This window comes from Pelophylax lessonae (assembly GCF_965119305.1).
Source record: "Pelophylax lessonae genome assembly, chromosome: 9".
NCBI classification, from domain to species: domain Eukaryota; kingdom Metazoa; phylum Chordata; class Amphibia; order Anura; family Ranidae; genus Pelophylax; species Pelophylax lessonae.
This window is the reverse complement of record NC_138776.1, coordinates 102,312,728-102,332,097: the sequence shown is the minus strand read 5'-3', so window position 1 is coordinate 102,332,097 and position 19,370 is coordinate 102,312,728. Positions and strand designations below refer to the sequence as shown.

Here is a 19,370-nt window from a genome sequence, read left to right as displayed (position 1 = left end):
CTTCTGCAAAACTGTTTGCATTTTTTTTTCAAGTGAATTTAACCCTTAAAGGTCATTGGACACAAAAAAGGGGCACTCTTTGGGCCTGGAGATAAAGAAAAAGGGAAAAAAAGATTTAACCTCTGCAAACTGAAAGGCGTAAGAGCTGTGGAAAATGTGGTATGGACATCCACAGGAGCTAGTTCTGTCCAACTCTGTAGTCTGATTAAAAAACAGGCTGGTTGTAGTAGTAGTAGTAGTAGTTGAGGTTGAATAAAGACAATAGTCCATCCAGTTCAACCTGTGTAGGCGCATGTGGCCATAATCATCTCTCATACCCCTTAATGTTCTGATCCTTGAGAGGTACGTCCAAGAGTCTTTTGAAAGTAGCCATACTTCCCGCAGAAACCACCTCTTGTGGTATAGAATTTCACAATCTTGTAGCCCTAACAGTAAAAAAACCCCTGCGTTGCCTGAGGTCAAAACGCTTCTCCTCTAATCGCATTGTATGTCCTCGAGTTCTCATGCAATCCTTGCGACTGAATAGCTTTTTTTCTATGCTGAGATCACCATTGAGGTATTTATAAATTGCTATCATGTCCCCTCTCTGGCGTCTCTTCTCCAGGGAGAATACAGTCAGGTCCATAAATATTGGGACATCGACACAATCCTAATCTTTTGGGCTCTATACACCACCACAATGGATTTGAAATGAAACAAACAAGATGTGCTTTAACTGCAGACTTTCAGCTTTAATTTGAGGGTATTTACATCCAAATCAGGTGAACGGTGTAAGAATTACAACGATTTGTATATGTGCCTCCCACTTTTTAAGGGACCAAAAGTAATGGGACAGATTAACAATCATAAATCAATCATAAATCAAACTTTCACTTTTTAATACTTGGTTGCAAATCCTTTGCAGTGAATTACAGCCTGAAGTCTGGAACGCATATACATCACCAGACGCTGGGTTTCATCCGTGGTGATGCTCTGCCAGACCTCTACTGCAACTGTCTTCAGTTCCTGCTTGTTCTTGGGGCATTTTCCCTTCCGTTTTGTCTTCAGCAAGTGAAATGCATGCTCAATCGGATTCAGGTCAGGTGATTGACTTGGCCATTGCATAACATTCCACTTCTTTCCCTTAACCACTTGCCGACTGCGCACAGTATATTTACTGCGGCAGTCGGCCCCGGCCAGGCAGAGTGACGTAGATCTACGTCACTCGCCTGTCACTCCTTCTAGAGCCAATAGCGGGCGAGCGCGCGCCCGCCGAGGTGCGCGCCCGCCTCGGCTCGTTCACGGAGGAGTGCGGGAGTGTGACTGGCGGACCCGATGTCCGCCGGTCACACTACGATCGCCGGTACAGCGGGAGAAAGACAGAGCGGCTTATGTAAACAAGCCGCCTGTCTGTTCTCCCTGTGTAAAAATGAAGATCAGACGGTTCTACTATGTAGAACCTTTGATCTTTGTTTTTACACCAATAGCAATGTCCCACTACAGTTAGAAGCACGCCCCTAGGACACACTTAACCCCTCCCTGTCCAATACTGTTAACCCCTTCCCTGCCAGTGTCATTTTTGCAGTAACAGTGCATATATATAGCACTGATTACTGCAGTAATGTCACTGGTACCCCCAAAAGTGTCAAAAATGTCAGTCAAGGGTCCGATCTGTCCGCCGCAATGTTGCAGTACCGCAAAAAAAATCGCAGATCGCCGCCATTACTCGTTAAAAAAAAAACACCAAAAATGACAAAAATCTTTCCCTTTGTTAGTAAACGCAATAACTTTTGCGCAAATCAATCAAAATACGCTTTTTGCGATTTTTTTTTTTTTTTACCAAACATAGGTAGCGTAAAACAAATTGGCCGAAAATGTTAAAAAAGTTTGATTTTTACATTTTTTTGGGGGGGAATTTCATATAAAAAAAAGTGAAAAATATTGTTATTTTTGCAAAAATTACGCTCTTTTTTTGTTTATAGCGCGTGATCAAAAAATCGCACAGGTGATCAAATACCACCAAAAGAAAGCTCTGTTTGTGGGAAAAAAAGGACGTGAAATTCGTTTAGGTACAGCGTCGCACGACCGCGCAATTGTCCGTTAAAGTCACGCAGTAAAAAATTGCAAAAAACCCCCTGGTCTTTTAGCAGGAAAATCCTCCGGTGGTAAAGTGGTTAAAAAACTATTTGGTTGCTTTCGCAGTATGCTTCGGGTCATTGTCCATCTGCACTGTGAAGCACCGTCCAATGAGTTCTGAAGCATTTAGCTGAATATGAGCAGATAATATTGCCCGAAACACTTCAGAATTCATCCTGCTGCTTTTGTCAGCAGTCACATCATCAATAAATACAAGAGAACCAGTTCTATTGGCAGCCATACATGCCCACGCCATGACACTACCACCACCGCGCTTCACTGATGAGGTAGTATGCTTTGGATCATGAGCAGTTCCTTTCCTTCTCCATACTCTTCTCTTCCCATCACTCTGGTACAAGTTGATCTTGGTCTCATCTGTCCATAGGATGTTGTTCCAGAACTGTGAAGGCTTTTTTAGTTGTTGTTTGGCAAACTCGAATCTGGCCTTCCTGTTTTTGAGGCTCACCAATGGTTTACATCTTGTGGTGAACCCTCTGTATTCACTCTGGTGAAGTCTTCTCTTGATTGTTGACTTTGATACACATACACCTACCTCCTGGAGAGTGTTCTTGATCTGGCCAACTGTTGTGAAGGGTGTTTTCTTCACCAGGGAAAGAATTCTTCGGTCATCCACCACAGTTGTTTTCCGTGGTCTTCCGGGTCTTTTGGTGTTGCTGAGCTCACCGGTGCGTTCTTTCTTTTTAAGGATGTTCCAAACAGTTGATTTGGCCACACCTAATGTTTTTGCTATCTCTCTGATGGGTTTGTTTTGTTTTTACAGCCTAATGATGGCCTGCTTCACTGATAGTGACAGCTCTTTGGATCTCATATTGAGAGTTGACAGCAACGGATTCCAAATGCAAATAGCACACTTGAAATGAACTCTGGACCTTTTATCTGCTCCTTGTAAATGGGATAATGAGGGAATTACACACACCTGGCCATGGAACGGCTGAGCAGCCAATTGTCCCATTACTTTTGGTCCCTTAAAAAGTGGGAGGCACATATACAAACTGTTGTAATTCCTACACCTTCACCTGATTTGGATGTAAATACCCTCAAATTAAAGCTGAAAGTCTGCAGTTAAAGCACATCTTGTTTGTTTCATTTCAAATCCATTGTGGTGGTGTATAGAGCCAAAAAGATTAGAATTGTGTCGATGTCCCAATATTTATGGACCTGACTGTAAATTAAGTGATTGTAGACGCTCTTCATAATTAAGGTCCTCCAATCCCCTAATTAGTTTAGTTGCTCTTCTCTGGACTCTCTCCAGCTCCAACACATCCCTCCTGAGGACTAGCGACCAGAACTGGACAGAATACTCCAGATGCGGTCGAAACCAGAGTTTTATAAAGTGGTAGTATTGTAGTTTTATCTCTGGAATACATCCCTTTCTTTATGCATGCTAATATTCTGCCGGCTCTGGCAGCTGCCGCTTGACATTGCATGCTATTGCTTAGTCTATCCTCTTCCAAGACTCCCAGATCTTTCTCCATTCTTGACTCCCCCAAAGGTTCCCCCCTAAAGTGTATTGTGCTTTTATGTTTTTAGTCCCCAAGTGCAAAACCTTACACTTCTCCACATTAAACCTCATTTGCCATGTCGTTGCCCACTCTGCTATTTTGTTCAGGTCATTCTGTAGGATATCTGCCTCATGCTGTGCAGTTATTGCCCTGCCTAATTTTGTGTCATCTGCAAAAACTGATATGGAACTACTGATCCCGTCCTCAAAGCTGTTTATGAATAAATTGAACAGGGTTGGTCCCAGGACTGAGCCTTGGGGGACCCCACTTACCACACCAGACCAGTCTGAGTATGCACTATTTATTACCACCCTTTGGGCACGCCCTTTTAGCCAGTTCCATATCCAAGAGCAAACCTTGTGGTCGATGCCTGCAGACCTTATTTTATAAATTAAGCGCTTGTGGGGAATTGTATCAAAGGCCTTAGCGAAATCGAGGTACACCACATCCACGGGTCTCCCCCTACCTAGCTCACAGCTCACCTCCTCGTAGAATGTTAAGAGATTGGTTTGACAAGAACGCCCTTTAGTAAACCCGTGCTGATTACTGCTGATGATGTTGTTGTCTTTAGCAAACTCTACGATATAGTCCCTTATCATCCCCTCCAGAAGTTTACATACTATCGATGTCAGACTGACTGGCCTATAATTTCCCAGGACATGCCTCTGCCCTTTTTTGAATATCGGTATCACGTTAGCTTTCCTCCAATCCCCTGGTACATTTCCTGTCATAATACTGTCAGCAAATATCAGGAACAGTGGTCTAGATATAGTTTTACTAAGTTCTTTGAGTACTCTCGGATGTACGCCATCCGGGCCTGGTGATTTATTTGTGTTAATTTTATCCAGCCTTTCCCTGATTTCACCCTCTGCTAGCCATAGTGGCAAGTCCTGTGAATTACTGCTAACCATACAGTCATGGTCAGTGTACATTTTCCTGTGTAAAGACTGAGGAGAAAAAAGCATTAGGCATGTTTGCCTTTTCAGTGTCCTCTGTAACCATCCTCCCCTCATCGTTAATTATGTGTGCAACATGCTCTGCCCTTGTTTTTTTGCTGTTGATATATTTAAAGAATTTCTTAGAGTTCTTTTTACTATCCTTCACTATTTGTCTCTCTTTTAGCCATTTTGATTTCGTATTTACTTATTTGCCTCCTTGTATTGCTGGAAAGCTGATAATGTGCCCTCTGATTTATATTTCTTGAAGGCCATTTTTTTTTCCCTAATACGTTTTTTAACATTACGGTTCAGCCAGCCAGGTTTGGATTTGTCTCTTCTAAATTTATTTCCCATAGGAATGCACTGCACGATGCATTTATTTAATATGTTCCTAAAGCATTCCTATTTTTCCTCTGTGGTCAGTGTTCCTAGGGTTTGGTCCCAGTTTACCCTTTCCATCATTGAGCACAATTTGGGAAAGTTTGCCCTTCTGAAGTTTAGGGTTCTTATGTTCCCCTCTTGCCTTGTTATATTGTTATTTACATTAAATTTGATGATCCTGTGATCGCTAGAGCCCAGGTTGTCCTGGACTCCTTCCCTTCGAGATTAGGTCTGGGTCATTAGTGAACAATAGATCCAGCACTGCATTATTTCTAGTAGGAGAATCCACCGAGACATGTAGTTGTCCTGTAAGGCTTCCATGAAGAGACGGCCTTCTGTGAGTCTGTAGTCCCCTCTTCCCAGTCAATGTCGGGATAATTGAAGTACTCTAATATGATGACTGATCCCAGCTTTGCCGCTTTACTCAACAGTGATATAAATTCCAGCTCCACCTCCTCCCTTTGGTTGGGTGGCCTATAACAAACCCCCACAATAACTTTTCCCTTAACTTCTTCCGTACAGAGTTCTACCCACACTGATTCTAACTCCGTAATCATCCCTTCCATAATATCATTCCTCTCTATCACCCTTACATTATTCTTGACATAGAGACATACCCCTCCCCCTCTTTTTCCTACCCTGTCCTTCCGGTACACAGAATACCCTTGGATATTTGCCAGCCAGTCATGTGAGGGGTCGAACCAAGTTTCTGTTATTCCCACAAGGTCAATGTCCTCCTCATGTACTAACATTTCCAACTCATCCATTTTATTGGCTAGGCTCCTGGCATTTGCATATACCCCTCTTAGCTTTGTGGAAGTTGATAGTGAATGGTGATTATTTTTATTCCTGTTTGGTCTGAGGTTAGCCTGCACAGACCCCCAAATTAACGTTTTGGATCTACCGTCGCTGCTGACCCTTATAATACCTTCTGTCTTTTGCTCCCTCCTGACTGACTCTACTTCTGAGCCCTCCTCCCTGTCTCCTAGTTTAAAAGCCCCTCCAACTTGGTGGTATATTAGTGGCTATTAACCAGCTCTGGACACTGGGTGTACCACCAACTCCAACTAGGCAAACTAGGCAGCCGCCTAGGTGCGCACTGCCGGCCCAGCCTCCCGAGACTCTGCTGGATCATCCAGCCTGGATAGACATCATGTTTGTTGTTTGCCGGTGGCCGTGGCCAGCACCACATTAAACTCCGCAGCTCTACCAGCCCATAGTGCTGCAGACCGTGTCCTGCTGAATGTCACTGTGTGCGAATTGGAGAGCGACACGGATTGGTTGATGTTTGCCGGGACTCGCTCCACCAATCCGTATCGTGAATAGCCAGAGGCTGCCAGCAGTGACAGGAGTCCAGGACAGGTGTCTGCCAGGCAGCGCTTCCAGGCAATGAGGTGCGGCGCGCCTCACATCATTTTCTCCCCCCAGTCCCACCCACACAACAGAGCGGGCCAGAGTGAGTCAATCCCTGTCCTTTCCTACATGTAGAGAGAAGAAGGTAAACACGAAAGAGGAGAAAAGAGATGGGTCGGGGACCAGTGTGATCCCCAATAGTATATCAGCAGCAGACTAGTAATATAATATATATATATATATATATATATATATATATATATACAAAAGCAGCAGTCGTATTTATTATATTAACAAAAGCAGCAGTCTTTTAATATAATAATATGTATATAATATTATATTAAAAGACTGCTGCTTTTGTATATATTATATTACTGGTGATATTGATAATATAATATTGGGGATCACACTGGTCCCCATGTGTAACTTGGTGGCTGAGAGGGACATTGCTAGCAATTTTACTCCTGCCATTCAGCTGTAGGAGCCGATAGAAATGCGAATTGCGTTTCTATAATTTAAAGACACACGGTTGCTAAATGCAATGGAATGCAACAACTAATCGATAATGAGAATCGTTGACAACCATTGACATTTTCATTGATTAGTTGTTGCAGCTATATTAATAAAGATGCCCTTTATTTATATTATATTATTATATGGGGGGGTGCAATTAGCTGGTTTTGCCTAGGGCACAAAATAGTCTCGCACCGGCCCTGTGTACCACCCCCCCCAAAAAAAACTATGGAAGTACAGGGGGGGGGGGGTATACAGTATGTCCAGTCCTTCTACCCTGCTGCTTTTCTTCCACCTTGTAGTTGTTGGCAATTCCCAACTGTCAAACAATAGGCCGGAAGTTGCTGTAAACACTGCATAGAAGCAGGATGGAGAGATACAAAGTAACAACCTTGTAACTTTTGTATTTTCTCTATTTCATTTATCTGAAGATGAAGGGGGTGAGCTTCAATCTGCAATCAAAGGGATGAGCTTCAATTTATTTTCCTAACCATCAATATTTAAACTTTATTTTATTTTTATTCATTTTTGTTCATTACATTATTTAGGCCCCTTTTCACAGGGGGCGAATCTGCTCGGCGGACACTGCTAGCTCAGTGAGGATTGCTCTGTTGAACCCCACTGAGCAGGCGGATGAAAGGTCCGCCTCTGCTTACTGTGCAGAGACGGACCTGTTAGAGTCCCGCTCTCTATTGGGAGATCGGATGAAAAGGGACAGAATGTCCGTTTTCAGCTGATCCCATCCGACCCGCTGGACAGATGGTGAACGTATCGCCATCCGTCTGTTTTAGGCGGATCTTGTCGGATCGGATGACAGATGGGTGTCAGCGGACACATCCCTGCTGACATCCACCTCTCCATAGAGTAGAATCTGTAGTCCAATCAGGTCCTCCTGAAAAACAGACAGGCAGACCTGTTCAGTCTGGTCGTGTGAAAGGGGCCTTAGTGTTGCAATACTTTATTTATCTGACTGTACTGGCACAAAAGAAAACACACATTACTACATATAGAAATAAGTAATATATGGTGCTGGTTGCTGCCCATTCCTTGGTCCTCCTTGTTGTCCCAGAGCCCACCCAGGGAGTTTTCTGCATACGAGCCATATACGCATATCTGAGTTACCACTGCCATTTTCTAATATGTGTCCTGAAGAAGCAGAGATGAGAAACACATTGGCCAGAGAGTTCTATCACATTAAGCTAGGCATTCAGGCATGCATACCAATATGAAAAAATGTGATACTATGGTCAATAAATTGCAGTTAGTTCTTAAATTTGGAATATGTACAAGTAGGCCTTTCTGTGTTTTTAACAAATAATTTGTGTAATAAACTGTACTTATATTTTTAAATGTTGTAATGCATGTTTCCTTTTGTTGCTAGAAAAGTCTGATAAACAAAGTTATACAGTGGGGCGAACAAGTATTTGATACACTGTGATTTTGCAGGTTTTCCTACTTACAAAGCATGTAGAGGTCTGTAATTTTTATCATAGGTACTCAAATACTTATACTTAGATTCCGTCTCTCACAGTTGAAGAGTACCTATGATAAAAATTACAGACCTCTACATGCTTTTTAAGTAAGAAAACCTGCAAGATCGGCAGTGTATCAAATACTTGTTCTCCCCACAGTATATACAGATGTACACCCATATTGTCACTGTACTCCTGGCTAAACTCACATATTGCTGAGTCACTCTTGCTAAAAGGCTCCTACACATTGTTATACCTACCGGGATTGTTTTTGTATTTAGTCTTTGTGTCTTGTGTTACTTTTCTGGAAGGTGTGAGTCGCTCACATAGAAGGTTTCGTCTGTATATTTTATTAAAATTAATACATTTCTGTACATCATGCTGCATGGTTAAATTTGTGCCTACTTTATACAGTCTGTTCTATACAGCTGTATCTCCCCCCCCCTTTTTTTTCTATTCATATATAGGCAGATACCACACCTAATTGGTGAGTCAGCGATTATACTAAATCCCTCCCTACTAGGTGGTTAGTCACCTGGTTAATGTGTTTTTGATATATACTGTATATGGATGTGGCAGACCGGTGGCTCATTAATTATATTTGATAGTGTTGCAATAAAAAAGCGCAAGATTAAAAAAAGCATTTGTCTCACTTTTAACCGGTTGCCGACCGCCGCACGACTATATACTGCGGCGGGCTCTGCTGCATCCACTTGGGGTTCCGGGATGGGGCCGATAATGGGCTCAATCAAGTAAATGGACATGCAAGGGAAGGAAGGAATAGAGCTCCACTAGTGTGATAACGTATAATACTGGCTTTATTCCAAAATACACAATACATCACACTCACATGACATCAGTTGAATATTCGCATGACCGGAGGTGTATACCCATCGGGACCCGTATCCTGACTCCACGCCGCGGATCGCGCCTTCCGGGTGCTCACTCTCCTCGTACACTCTGACTTGGTTACGCCGCCTGGCCACGCCCCTACGCGTTTCGTACTTCCGACTTCCTCACGGGGGCGTGGCCACGGCGGTAAGGCAGCAAACTAAATACCTACGACTCTCCGCCCATCCGGGCGGGGCCGTGGTGTACGCAATTTGTCAATGGCTGAGCACCTCCTGTTCCGGACGGACACCAATAGACGCGGTTGCCTAGCAACCACGGCTCCCGTGAATCTTGGTCAAATCTTTCTCATGCCCGCTCCCAGTACCATATTAAGAGACTACAATGTGCCTCGTAAAGCTATCAAGCTAAAAATCATGGTGCCACGGGTAATGAGGCGTCTCACTATGAACAGGAGAAATGCATACCGCCATAGATTGTGCTGCATTCAATAATTCCTAATTGTGCCATATAGTGAATCATAATAAATGCACACATCATTAAGCAATAATATTAGTACCACTGTTGTCATTGTGCCTCAATCCAACAAGAAATACTAATAAAATTAAAATAAAATAGAATAAAAATACACCTCAAAAGGTGATCAATATAATATATACTAATACATCATATATCACGTGTAAAATAATACAGTGAATACAGTAGAGCCGAGATCATCAAAAACAGTACAGAAATAACTCAGAAAACCTTTCAAAATTATTTAAAAATATTAAAAATATTATTAAAAATAATTTTAAAATATATATAAACCAAAAAATAACTACTTAATAAAATTAGTTAAGAATCACTAATAAAGCAATTTAAGTCCAATTCGATGTTTAGGCCAATCGGGCTGAGAGATTGAGTCATATATATCCATTTAGTTTCACACTTGGATAGCTCTCTCACCCAATTGGCCCCCCTCCAGGATGGCGTGACACGTTCTATGCCCCAGAACTGTAGGCAACTAGGGTCACGTTGGTGGTGTGACCGAAAATGAGCCGGCACACTGTGTTCTTTTTTGCCTTTAATGATGTTAGAAATATGCTCACCAACCCTTATACTCAGGGTGCGTTTTGTGCGGCCTATATATATTAGTTTGCAAGGACACATTAATGCGTAAACCACATGAGTGGTATCGCATGTGATTAGATGTTTAACATCAAACTCCTTATCAATGGCCTGCACATAGAAGGAATCCCGTCTTCTTAGGTTCATGGTAGTGAAGGAACACGTCCTGCACCTCCCACACATATGGAACCCTCGCCGACCTGGGAAAAAGGAGGTATTTGGTGCATCAAGCACCTTTTTTACAACCCTATCCCCGAAATTCGGGGCTTTCCGATATATAAAATTAGGGACCTCCGGCAGAACAGGGCCCAATGTGGTGTCCATACGCAGAATGTGCCAATGTGATTTAAATATGGCCTCTACTTTTTTGTAATCCTCGGAGTAATCGGATAAGAAGCTCCATTGCCTGTCATCCGACTCACCCCGGGACCCTGTACTATTCTGCAGGCATGTGGACCTGGGGATCTCTAGAATATTCTTTATCTCCCTATCCAAAATCTCTTCTTTATAACCTTTTTGGACAAATCTATCCTTCAGTACACCTGCCTGAGATCACACCACCAACGTGACCCTAGTTGCCTACAGTTCTGGGGCATAGAACGTGTCACGCCATCCTGGAGGGGGGCCAATTGGGTGAGAGAGCTATCCAAGTGTGAAACTAAATGGATATATATGACTCAATCTCTCAGCCCGATTGGCCTAAACATCGAATTGGACTTAAATTGCTTTATTAGTGATTCTTCACTAATTTTATTAAGTAGTTATTTTTTGGTTTATATATATTTTAAAATTATTTTTAATAATATTTTTAATATTTTTAAATAATTTTGAAAGGTTTTCTGAGTTATTTCTGTACTGTTTTTGATGATCTCGGCTCTACTGTATTCACTGTATTATTTTACACGTGATATATGATGTATTAGTATATATTATATTGATCACCTTTTGAGGTGTATTTTTATTCTATTTTATTTTAATTTTATTAGTATTTCTTGTTGGATTGAGGCACAATGACAACAGTGGTACTAATATTATTGCTTAATGATGTGTGCATTTATTATGATTCACTATATGGCACAATTAGGAATTATTGAATGCAGCACAATCTATGGCGGTATGCATTTCTCCTGTTCATAGTGAGACGCCTCATTACCCGTGGCACCATGATTTTTAGCTTGATAGCTTTACGAGGCACATTGTAGTCTCTTAATATGGTACTGGGAGCGGGCATGAGAAAGATTTGACCAAGATTCACGGGAGCCGTGGTTGCTAGGCAACCGCGTCTATTGGTGTCCGTCCGGAACAGGAGGTGCTCAGCCATTGACAAATTGCGTACACCACGGCCCCGCCCGGATGGGCGGAGAGTCGTAGGTATTTAGTTTGCTGCCTTACCGCCGTGGCCACGCCCCCGTGAGGAAGTCGGAAGTACGAAACGCGTCGGGGCGTGGCCAGGCGGCGTAACCAAGTCAGAGTGTACGAGGAGAGTGAGCACCCGGAAGGCGCGATCCGCGGCGTGGAGTCAGGATACGGGTCCCGATGGGTATACACCTCCGGTCATGCGAATATTCAACTGATGTCATGTGAGTGTGATGTATTGTGTATTTTGGAATAAAGCCAGTATTATACGTTATCACACTAGTGGAGCTCTATTCCTTCCTTCCCTTGCATGTCCATTTACTTGATTGAGCCCATTATCGGCCCCATCCCGGAACCCCAAGTGGATGCAGCAGAGCCTGTCATTGGTCTGATTGGTCCCAATCCGGAAGCCCGAGTGGTAGTGGCTGTATTGTGGCTTGTTTGCTCAGTGGTGAGAATCACTGGGCCAGTGAAGTCGGTGAGTGTGCATTACCTTCCCCCCTTCAGAGCACAGTGGTGGTGGTCAAGGTGATCCTTTATTTCTGCACCGATTAGGATCTTTCAAGGGATACATCAGTGTGAATATCGCTATTTGTCATATGTTTTTCAACGCTGCTTTGGTGGACTGATTCATGCTGGGACTATTTTTTATATTTTTTATATATAAATTTTTTTATATTTATGTCTACAGTCTTTACAAGTTTTCAGTGAATGTGATTGGGGAGTGAGCTTATCATTCTTTTTTGCGCTACTAGAATTTTTTGTATTTACATATTGCTTGTATTTACATATATTCTCTTATTTCATGTTATTTTATCAAGTAGCAGCATTTGTTATCACACTATATTAGAGGTAGGTATCCTCTCTAAGCGCTTGGTTGCTTGCAAACTAGTGTTGGTTCCGGGTTGTGTGTAAGCTATCTATATATATACTGCGGCGGTCAGCCCCGGCCAGGCAGAGTGACGTATCGGTACGTCACTCGCCTGTCACTGACTTGCGAGCCTATCGCGGGCGGGCGCGCGCCCGCCGAGGCGCGCGCCCGCCGCGGCTCGTTCACAGACAAGTCAGTGCGTGTGACCGGCGGACTCGATGTCCGCCAGTCACACTGCGATCGCTCCTGTGAAGGGAGAAAGACAGAGCAGCTTGTGTAAACAAGCTGCCTGTCAGTTCTCCCTGTGTAAAAGTGAAGATCTGTCCGTTCTACTATGTAGAACGGTTGATCTTTGCTTTTACACCAATAGGAATGTCCCTACACAGTTAGAATCACGCCCCTAGGACACACTTAACCCCTCCCTGTCCAATAAAGTTAACCCCTTCCCTGCCAGTGTCATTTTTGCAGTAACAGTGCATATGTATAGCACTGATTACTGCAGTAATGTCACTGGTACCCCCAAAAGTGTCAAAAATGTCAGTCAAGGGTCCGATCTGTCCGCCGCAATGTCGCAGTACCGAAAAAAAAATCGCAGATCGCCGCCATTACGCGTTAAAAAAAAAACACCAAAAATGACAAAAATCTTTCCCTTTGTTAGTAAACGCGATAACTTTTGCGCAAACCAATTAAAATACGCTTTTTGCGATTTTTTTTTACCAAACATAGGTAGCATAAAACAAATTGGCCGAAAAATGTTAAAAAATTTTGATTTTTACTTTTTTTTTTGGGGAATTTCATATAAAAAAATGTGAAAAATATTGTTATTTTTGCAAAATTTACGCTCTTTTTTTGTTTATAGCGCGTGATCAAAAAATCGCACAGGTGATCAAATACCACCAAAAGAAAGCTCTGTTTGTGGGAAAAAAAGGACGTCAAATTCGTTTAGGTACAGCGTTGCATGACCGCGCAATTGTCCGTTAAAGTCACGCAGTAAAAAATCGCAAAAAAACCCCTGGTCCTTTAGCAGCCAAATCCTCCGGGGCTTAAGTGGTTAAATAACTTTGCAAAGCTTTGTACCAGAATCATCATTTTAGTGTAATAATAATAAATGAAACACCTGTATAATTTTTATCTACAGTAACAACATTTTTTAACCACTTTACCACCGGAGGATTTTGCTGTCTTACGTCTGGGCCACTTTTTGCGATTTTAACTGACAATTGCGCGGTCGTGCGACGCCGTACCCAAATGAAATTGACGTCCTTTTTTTCCCACAAATAGAGCTTTCTTTAGGTGGTATTTGATCACCTGTGCGATTTTTACTTTTTGTGCTATAAACAAAAAAAGAGCGACAATTTTGAAAAAATAACCATATTTTTCACATTTTTTTTATATGAAATTCCCCCCCAAAAAAATGTAAAAATCAAAATTTTTTTAAATTTTTGGCCAATTTGTTTTCTGCTACCTATGTTTGGTAAAAAAAATCGCAATAAGCGTATTTTGATTGGTTTGCGCAAAAGTTATTGCGTTTACTAACTAAGGGAAAGATTTCTGTCATTTTTGGTGTATTTTTTTTTTAACGAGTAATGGCGGCGATCTGCAATTTTTTTTTTTTGCGGGACTGCGACATTGCGCCTGACAGATCCGACCCCTGACTGACATTTTTGACACTTTTGGGGGTACCAGTGACATTACTACAGTAATCAGTGCTATAAATATGCACTTTTACTGTAAAAATGACACTGGCAGGGAAGGGGTTAATTTTTATTGGTGATCAAGGGGTTAATGTATGCCTGGTGCTTACTGACGTGTGTGGGGGGAGGGGACTATGTGACACAAGGTCAGATCGAGGGTTCAGCTATGCTGAATCCTGCAATCTGACCCTGCCTGTCACTTAGGAGATCCACCCGCTTGTGTTTACACAAGTAGGCGGATCTCCACACTCGATTCCCCAACGATCGGGGAAGAGCAGCGCGCCGCTGAGAGAGGGGAATGTCTGGTGACGTAGTACTACGTCGCCAGACGTTATTGAGCCACTTTGCCGCAGTACAGCTCTAGTAAACAGTGCGGAAGTGGTTAAATTAGACTTTCACCATAACACTAAAATCAGTAAATCTACAGACATGCACGATCTAAGTCTAACCTATCTAGCCCTGTAAAGAAGAAATCAGTATACATAACTTTTTTGATGCCGCTCAGGTACGGTCTCCAGCGGCAGAAGCTCTCCAGAGGACACAGCCAACAATGGCTGGGAAATGAATAGGAAGTGACATCACCCATAGATTTACTATGGGGCTTCCATTGTTGGCTGCTTCTTCTGCACCCACCTCTGCATTGAAGCCACTGCTGACAGCTCAGCGTGGGACCTTACTGAAGTGGCTTCAAAAAAGGTATGTATAGCGATTTCTTCTTCACAGGGCTAGATAGGTTATTCTTAGGTCGTGGATGCCTTTAGAAATACAGATTTTAGTGTTAAGCCCCGTACACACGTACCGATTGTTGGCCGTAAATATTCGGCCGACGACCGATCGGCCGATTGTAGGCTTGTTTGTATTATGCTTCCGACAGCCGACAGCGCATTTTCGGCCGAACAGAATCTGTTGTGCAGGCATTAAAATTTTTGTTGGCCAACACCAGAACGGCCGATTGTTCCTCAGTCAGTACAGAATTCGGCCGACAATCAGCAGATTTGCACGACTGGGCATGCTCAGAGAAGAAAAACCATCACATGACATCACTTCTGCAGTCGGCTGTTGTTGGCCGACAAAATTCGTGTGCAGTCTTTTGCACTTTTCAGCGGACAGGACAGCACTGGACAAAAGACGGCCGATCGTTCGGCCGACGATCGGTACGTGTGTACGAGGTATTAGGGTTGACTTCTACTTTAAGCTGATTAAAGAAGGATTTTTCATTTTGTTACTTTTTTGTCTATAGATCGCATAAAAAAATGAAATCGTTCTTGCAAGACTACATCACAGAGAGAAAGTTTTTCCAATAAAGATCTTACTTATCTTTAAGTATAACTAAAGGCAGAACTTTTTTCTTTTTGTTTTGAAAAGAGTAGAGAGGGGTTAGAATGCTTGTCAGTTTTTTTATTGTTGTCTGCTCCACCATTCGGTAGATTCACCCTCTCTATTTGTCCTGTTTACCCTTATCATTGAAAGTGAAAGTAAAAGGAAAACCCCAAATTTTGGGTTGTCCCCAGAAAAGTAATAGAGGGGAAATCTTCCAGTGGGGACACTAGTTCTGGTAAACTGAGGATCCCCTAGAAATTTCCTAATTTGCGGAGATTTCCTCTCACTTCCTGTTTGTCTATGGCACCGGAAGTGAAAGGAACGGAACACAGATAGCGAAGAAAAATCTGACACGGATTATAACCCTCCCTTGCTCTATACAAATTGAAAAAAAAAAAAAAACGTTTTGCCTATACTTCTACTTTTAGTAATGGCAAAGTTATTGGCAAATGAATTGCCCCAAAGGCAGAAATGTAAAAATCGCTCTGGTCCATAAGAGGTTTACAGGTACGAAATCAGAAGTGGGTAATATTTATTAGAAATAACACACTAATGGCTGGAATACACAGGCCGAATATCGCCCAATCATTCGACCACCGACTTATGAAAAAGTGTTCGTTGGTTGAAAACGTTGCCAACATACACAGGCCGAATATCGCCCGACCGTTTGACCGCCAACCATCGAAACAGTGCATGCGTGATGATGTTCTACAGATTTTAAATGAACGACCTTAACACCAACGTATAGAATATCGTTCGTTTGCAAACGAGACAACAGAATTTTTCGGTTTTTTTCAAACGGGATTTTTCATTCACAATATCGATATCAGTCACTGATGGCTGGGCATTAACGAGTAGAATATCGGCCGAACCTTCACTGAACGGAAATTTTTCGGGCCGATTTTTCTTATCGTGTATTCGCCATAAGTTGTTTGTCTAGAGGGTATCTAATTGCTCTTGGGGATCAGCAAGGAATTATTAACCTTTGGAGCCAATTGGGCCATACTTTAAAACTGTTTTTTTTGCCTTTTTGATCGGGTCAACTGTGAGTTTAGGTTTCTGTGCATTCTGGTTTTTAATTTAATTATTTTTATCCTTTGGTTGAATTCAATGGCTTTTTTTAAATTTGATCATCTATTTACGAACAGCACATTTGTTTTAATGAATTTGTACTAAAACTTAAACATGCAAGGAATGTGTTACTCTTGTTATTTTAGTATTTACCTCAGGTGTGCATAGTTTACAATAACACATGTGCAGTTATTGCAAATTATGTGCATAAATTTCATGTTTTCTATGGAATAATGTAAATTTCCCTGTAAAATCTAAAAACTTGCTTCCTTTGCTTCTAGTACCAATGACAGATCCTGCTTTCCTTATTTGCGTGAAAAAGCACAGAAGTAACAATATTAATTCTGTGAAGAGATCTGGAGAACATGCTTAATAATTTGTAAACAACACAGCCAAAAATAGAGAATTTTGGAATTCATTGCAGAATCCCATCAGTAAAAACTGTACACTTCTGTAGTTATTAGTACATTATTTATTGTGGATGTTCACGCACAGTATTTCCATTGTACAATTTAGGTATGAATAAGCTATATTTAGCATTCAGATATATTCTAGATTTAAAATCTTCTTTACTTGTGATTTGTATAGCACCTTAAGATTTTTGCTATAATTTGAAGATTAATACAGCTTTTTGTCTGCAGGATTTCTGGAATCCCTGTGAAGGAAAGAGTACGCATTTCTCAAAACTGGAAATATGGACGTTGCCAGTGCCATACAATGCTGAAATGGAAACGCAAGCAAGTGTTTTTACTTTTTTTTTTATTTTATTTTAACATTTCAAGCCATATTTAAAAAAGTGTTCTTAAGGGTTGTAACTCATAGCAACCAGTCAAAATGTATTGTTCTTAACTCATAGCAGTACAGGATGGTTTCTCATTGGTTGTTGTCACTTTAGTTACTAAAATAAGAGCTCATTATTGAGTAAGAATTTTTTTAACTTGTGCTTGACCTTGTGCGTATTTGGATAATTACTAATTATTTTAGGTAAGTTTAACTTTATATTTGTTATACATGTAAAAAAAATCAGAACTTAAACACAACTATAGACATACACTTTTAATTTTTGTTTTTGATAGAGTGGGCATTAGCCTTATTTTTGTCTCTGTCTCCCTTGTGGAAATTTTCTGTCTTCCTGTCTGGACAGGAAGTGATGGGAAATCTCTCCAAAAGGAACATAAACACATTTTTAGTACAGTGAGGAAGGGTTAGAACGTGACACCTGCATCCCCCATTCCTTGTACAGTCGTCACAGGGACAGGAAGTGAAGAAAAATCTCCCTAATGGTGTAGACCCTTAAGAAATGTAACATTTTTACTATTTCAACAGCAAAATAAAGAGGCTACAGAACAGTACCACATCCCTAAATTTACCACAAAAAAAAAAAAGGGAAGAGATATAGTGTAGGACTTTACAGTTTCCCCAAAAAAAAAAAAAAAAAAAAAAAAAAGTACTGGCCAGATGTCATTAGTATAAAACATCAATATGTATTACAAAATCTTAAAAAATGATAAAAAAAGTATTTGGGTACAGTGTTGAAAGATGAAAATTGGCCTGGGCAGGAGGGGGGTTTAAGTGCCCTGTAGGTAAGTGGTTAAGGACTTTCCACAAGAAAATCAACACTTTCATGAACATTTATCAAGCATTCTTGAACCTTTTTCCACGCTTTATAAATACATCAAATACACATCATAAACATACAGTATTATAAATGCTATAGGCGTGTTGGTGAGCACTGCTTTGCTCTTCATAGTCACCACAGATGTGAATGAGCCCTAACTGAAGTCGCTGACCAAGAACTAGGAGATGCAGCTGTTCTTCCTGCCCAGCTCTGACATCAGTCATGCTCCTACATACACTTTTAATGATCTCAACTCTGTATCTTTTCCCTGTTCCTGGGGGTGATCCCCATTTTGTGACAATTTCGGTGACTCTTTGAAATTCAGAATCCATTGCCCTGTTTGCAGTGGCGGAACTACCTGGGTCGCAGGAGTCACGACCGGGCTCTGAAGTTTGTGTGTCTGTGGGGAGGGCCTGCCCGTTCTGCCACTGTGGGAGTTGCCCGCGGGGGTGGGGGTGTGCAGAGCGTGCCCGCTGCCTATTGCTGAAGTCAGATGCATGACATGATGTCTGGAGGCAGAGCAGACTGGAGCAGTGAGTCAGCTGATGAGCTGACTGCCAGTAGAGTGAAGAGTAAGAGCTCTCCACTCTGCGAGGAGACCCCATGTCAGGAGAGGAATTACTGGAGGCACCGGAAGAGAGCCAGAGACAAACTGGGCAAGGAGGAGGGGAACTTGTCTGACACTGAGAGCAGGTGAGTCCCTCTGCCACTGATCCCTTCCCTGCACCACCATCCCTCTGCCACTGATCCCAACCCTCCACCACCATCCCTCTGCCACTGATCCCATTCCTCCCACCACCATCCCTCTGCCACTGATCCCATTCTTCCCCCAACATCTCTCTGCCACTAATCCCATCCGTCCACCACCATTCCTCTGCCACTTATTCCATCCCTCCACCACTATTCCTCTGCTACTGATCCCATCACTACCGCTGCCTCTGCCTGATCCCACCCCCTTCCCATCAGGCAGAGGTGATGGGGGGGGGGGAGATAGTAATGATATCAGTGGCAGAGGACTAATGTCATCCATTTTTGCCACCACTGTCACTGATGTTATCCCTATCCTCACCACCGCCACCTCCACTGATGTCATCCCTATCCCACCACCACTGCTGCTACTGAACCGATTCTCCCCCACCACCATCAGTGGAATGATCCCAACCCCAACACCCTCAGTGGACTGATC

General features: G+C 42.2%; 1 protein-coding gene across 1 annotated transcript in view; it reads left to right on the top strand.

The window, feature by feature from the left end:
* The window catches only part of FBXW4 (F-box and WD repeat domain containing 4), a 330,357-nt gene that overhangs the window by 55,039 nt on the left and 255,948 nt on the right, over positions 1-19,370 (top strand). Inside the window, exon 2 of the mRNA XM_082268344.1 lies at positions 17,208-17,309. Within this exon, the coding sequence (XP_082124470.1) occupies positions 17,208-17,309 (102 nt within the window). The remainder of the gene's footprint in view (positions 1-17,207; positions 17,310-19,370) is intronic.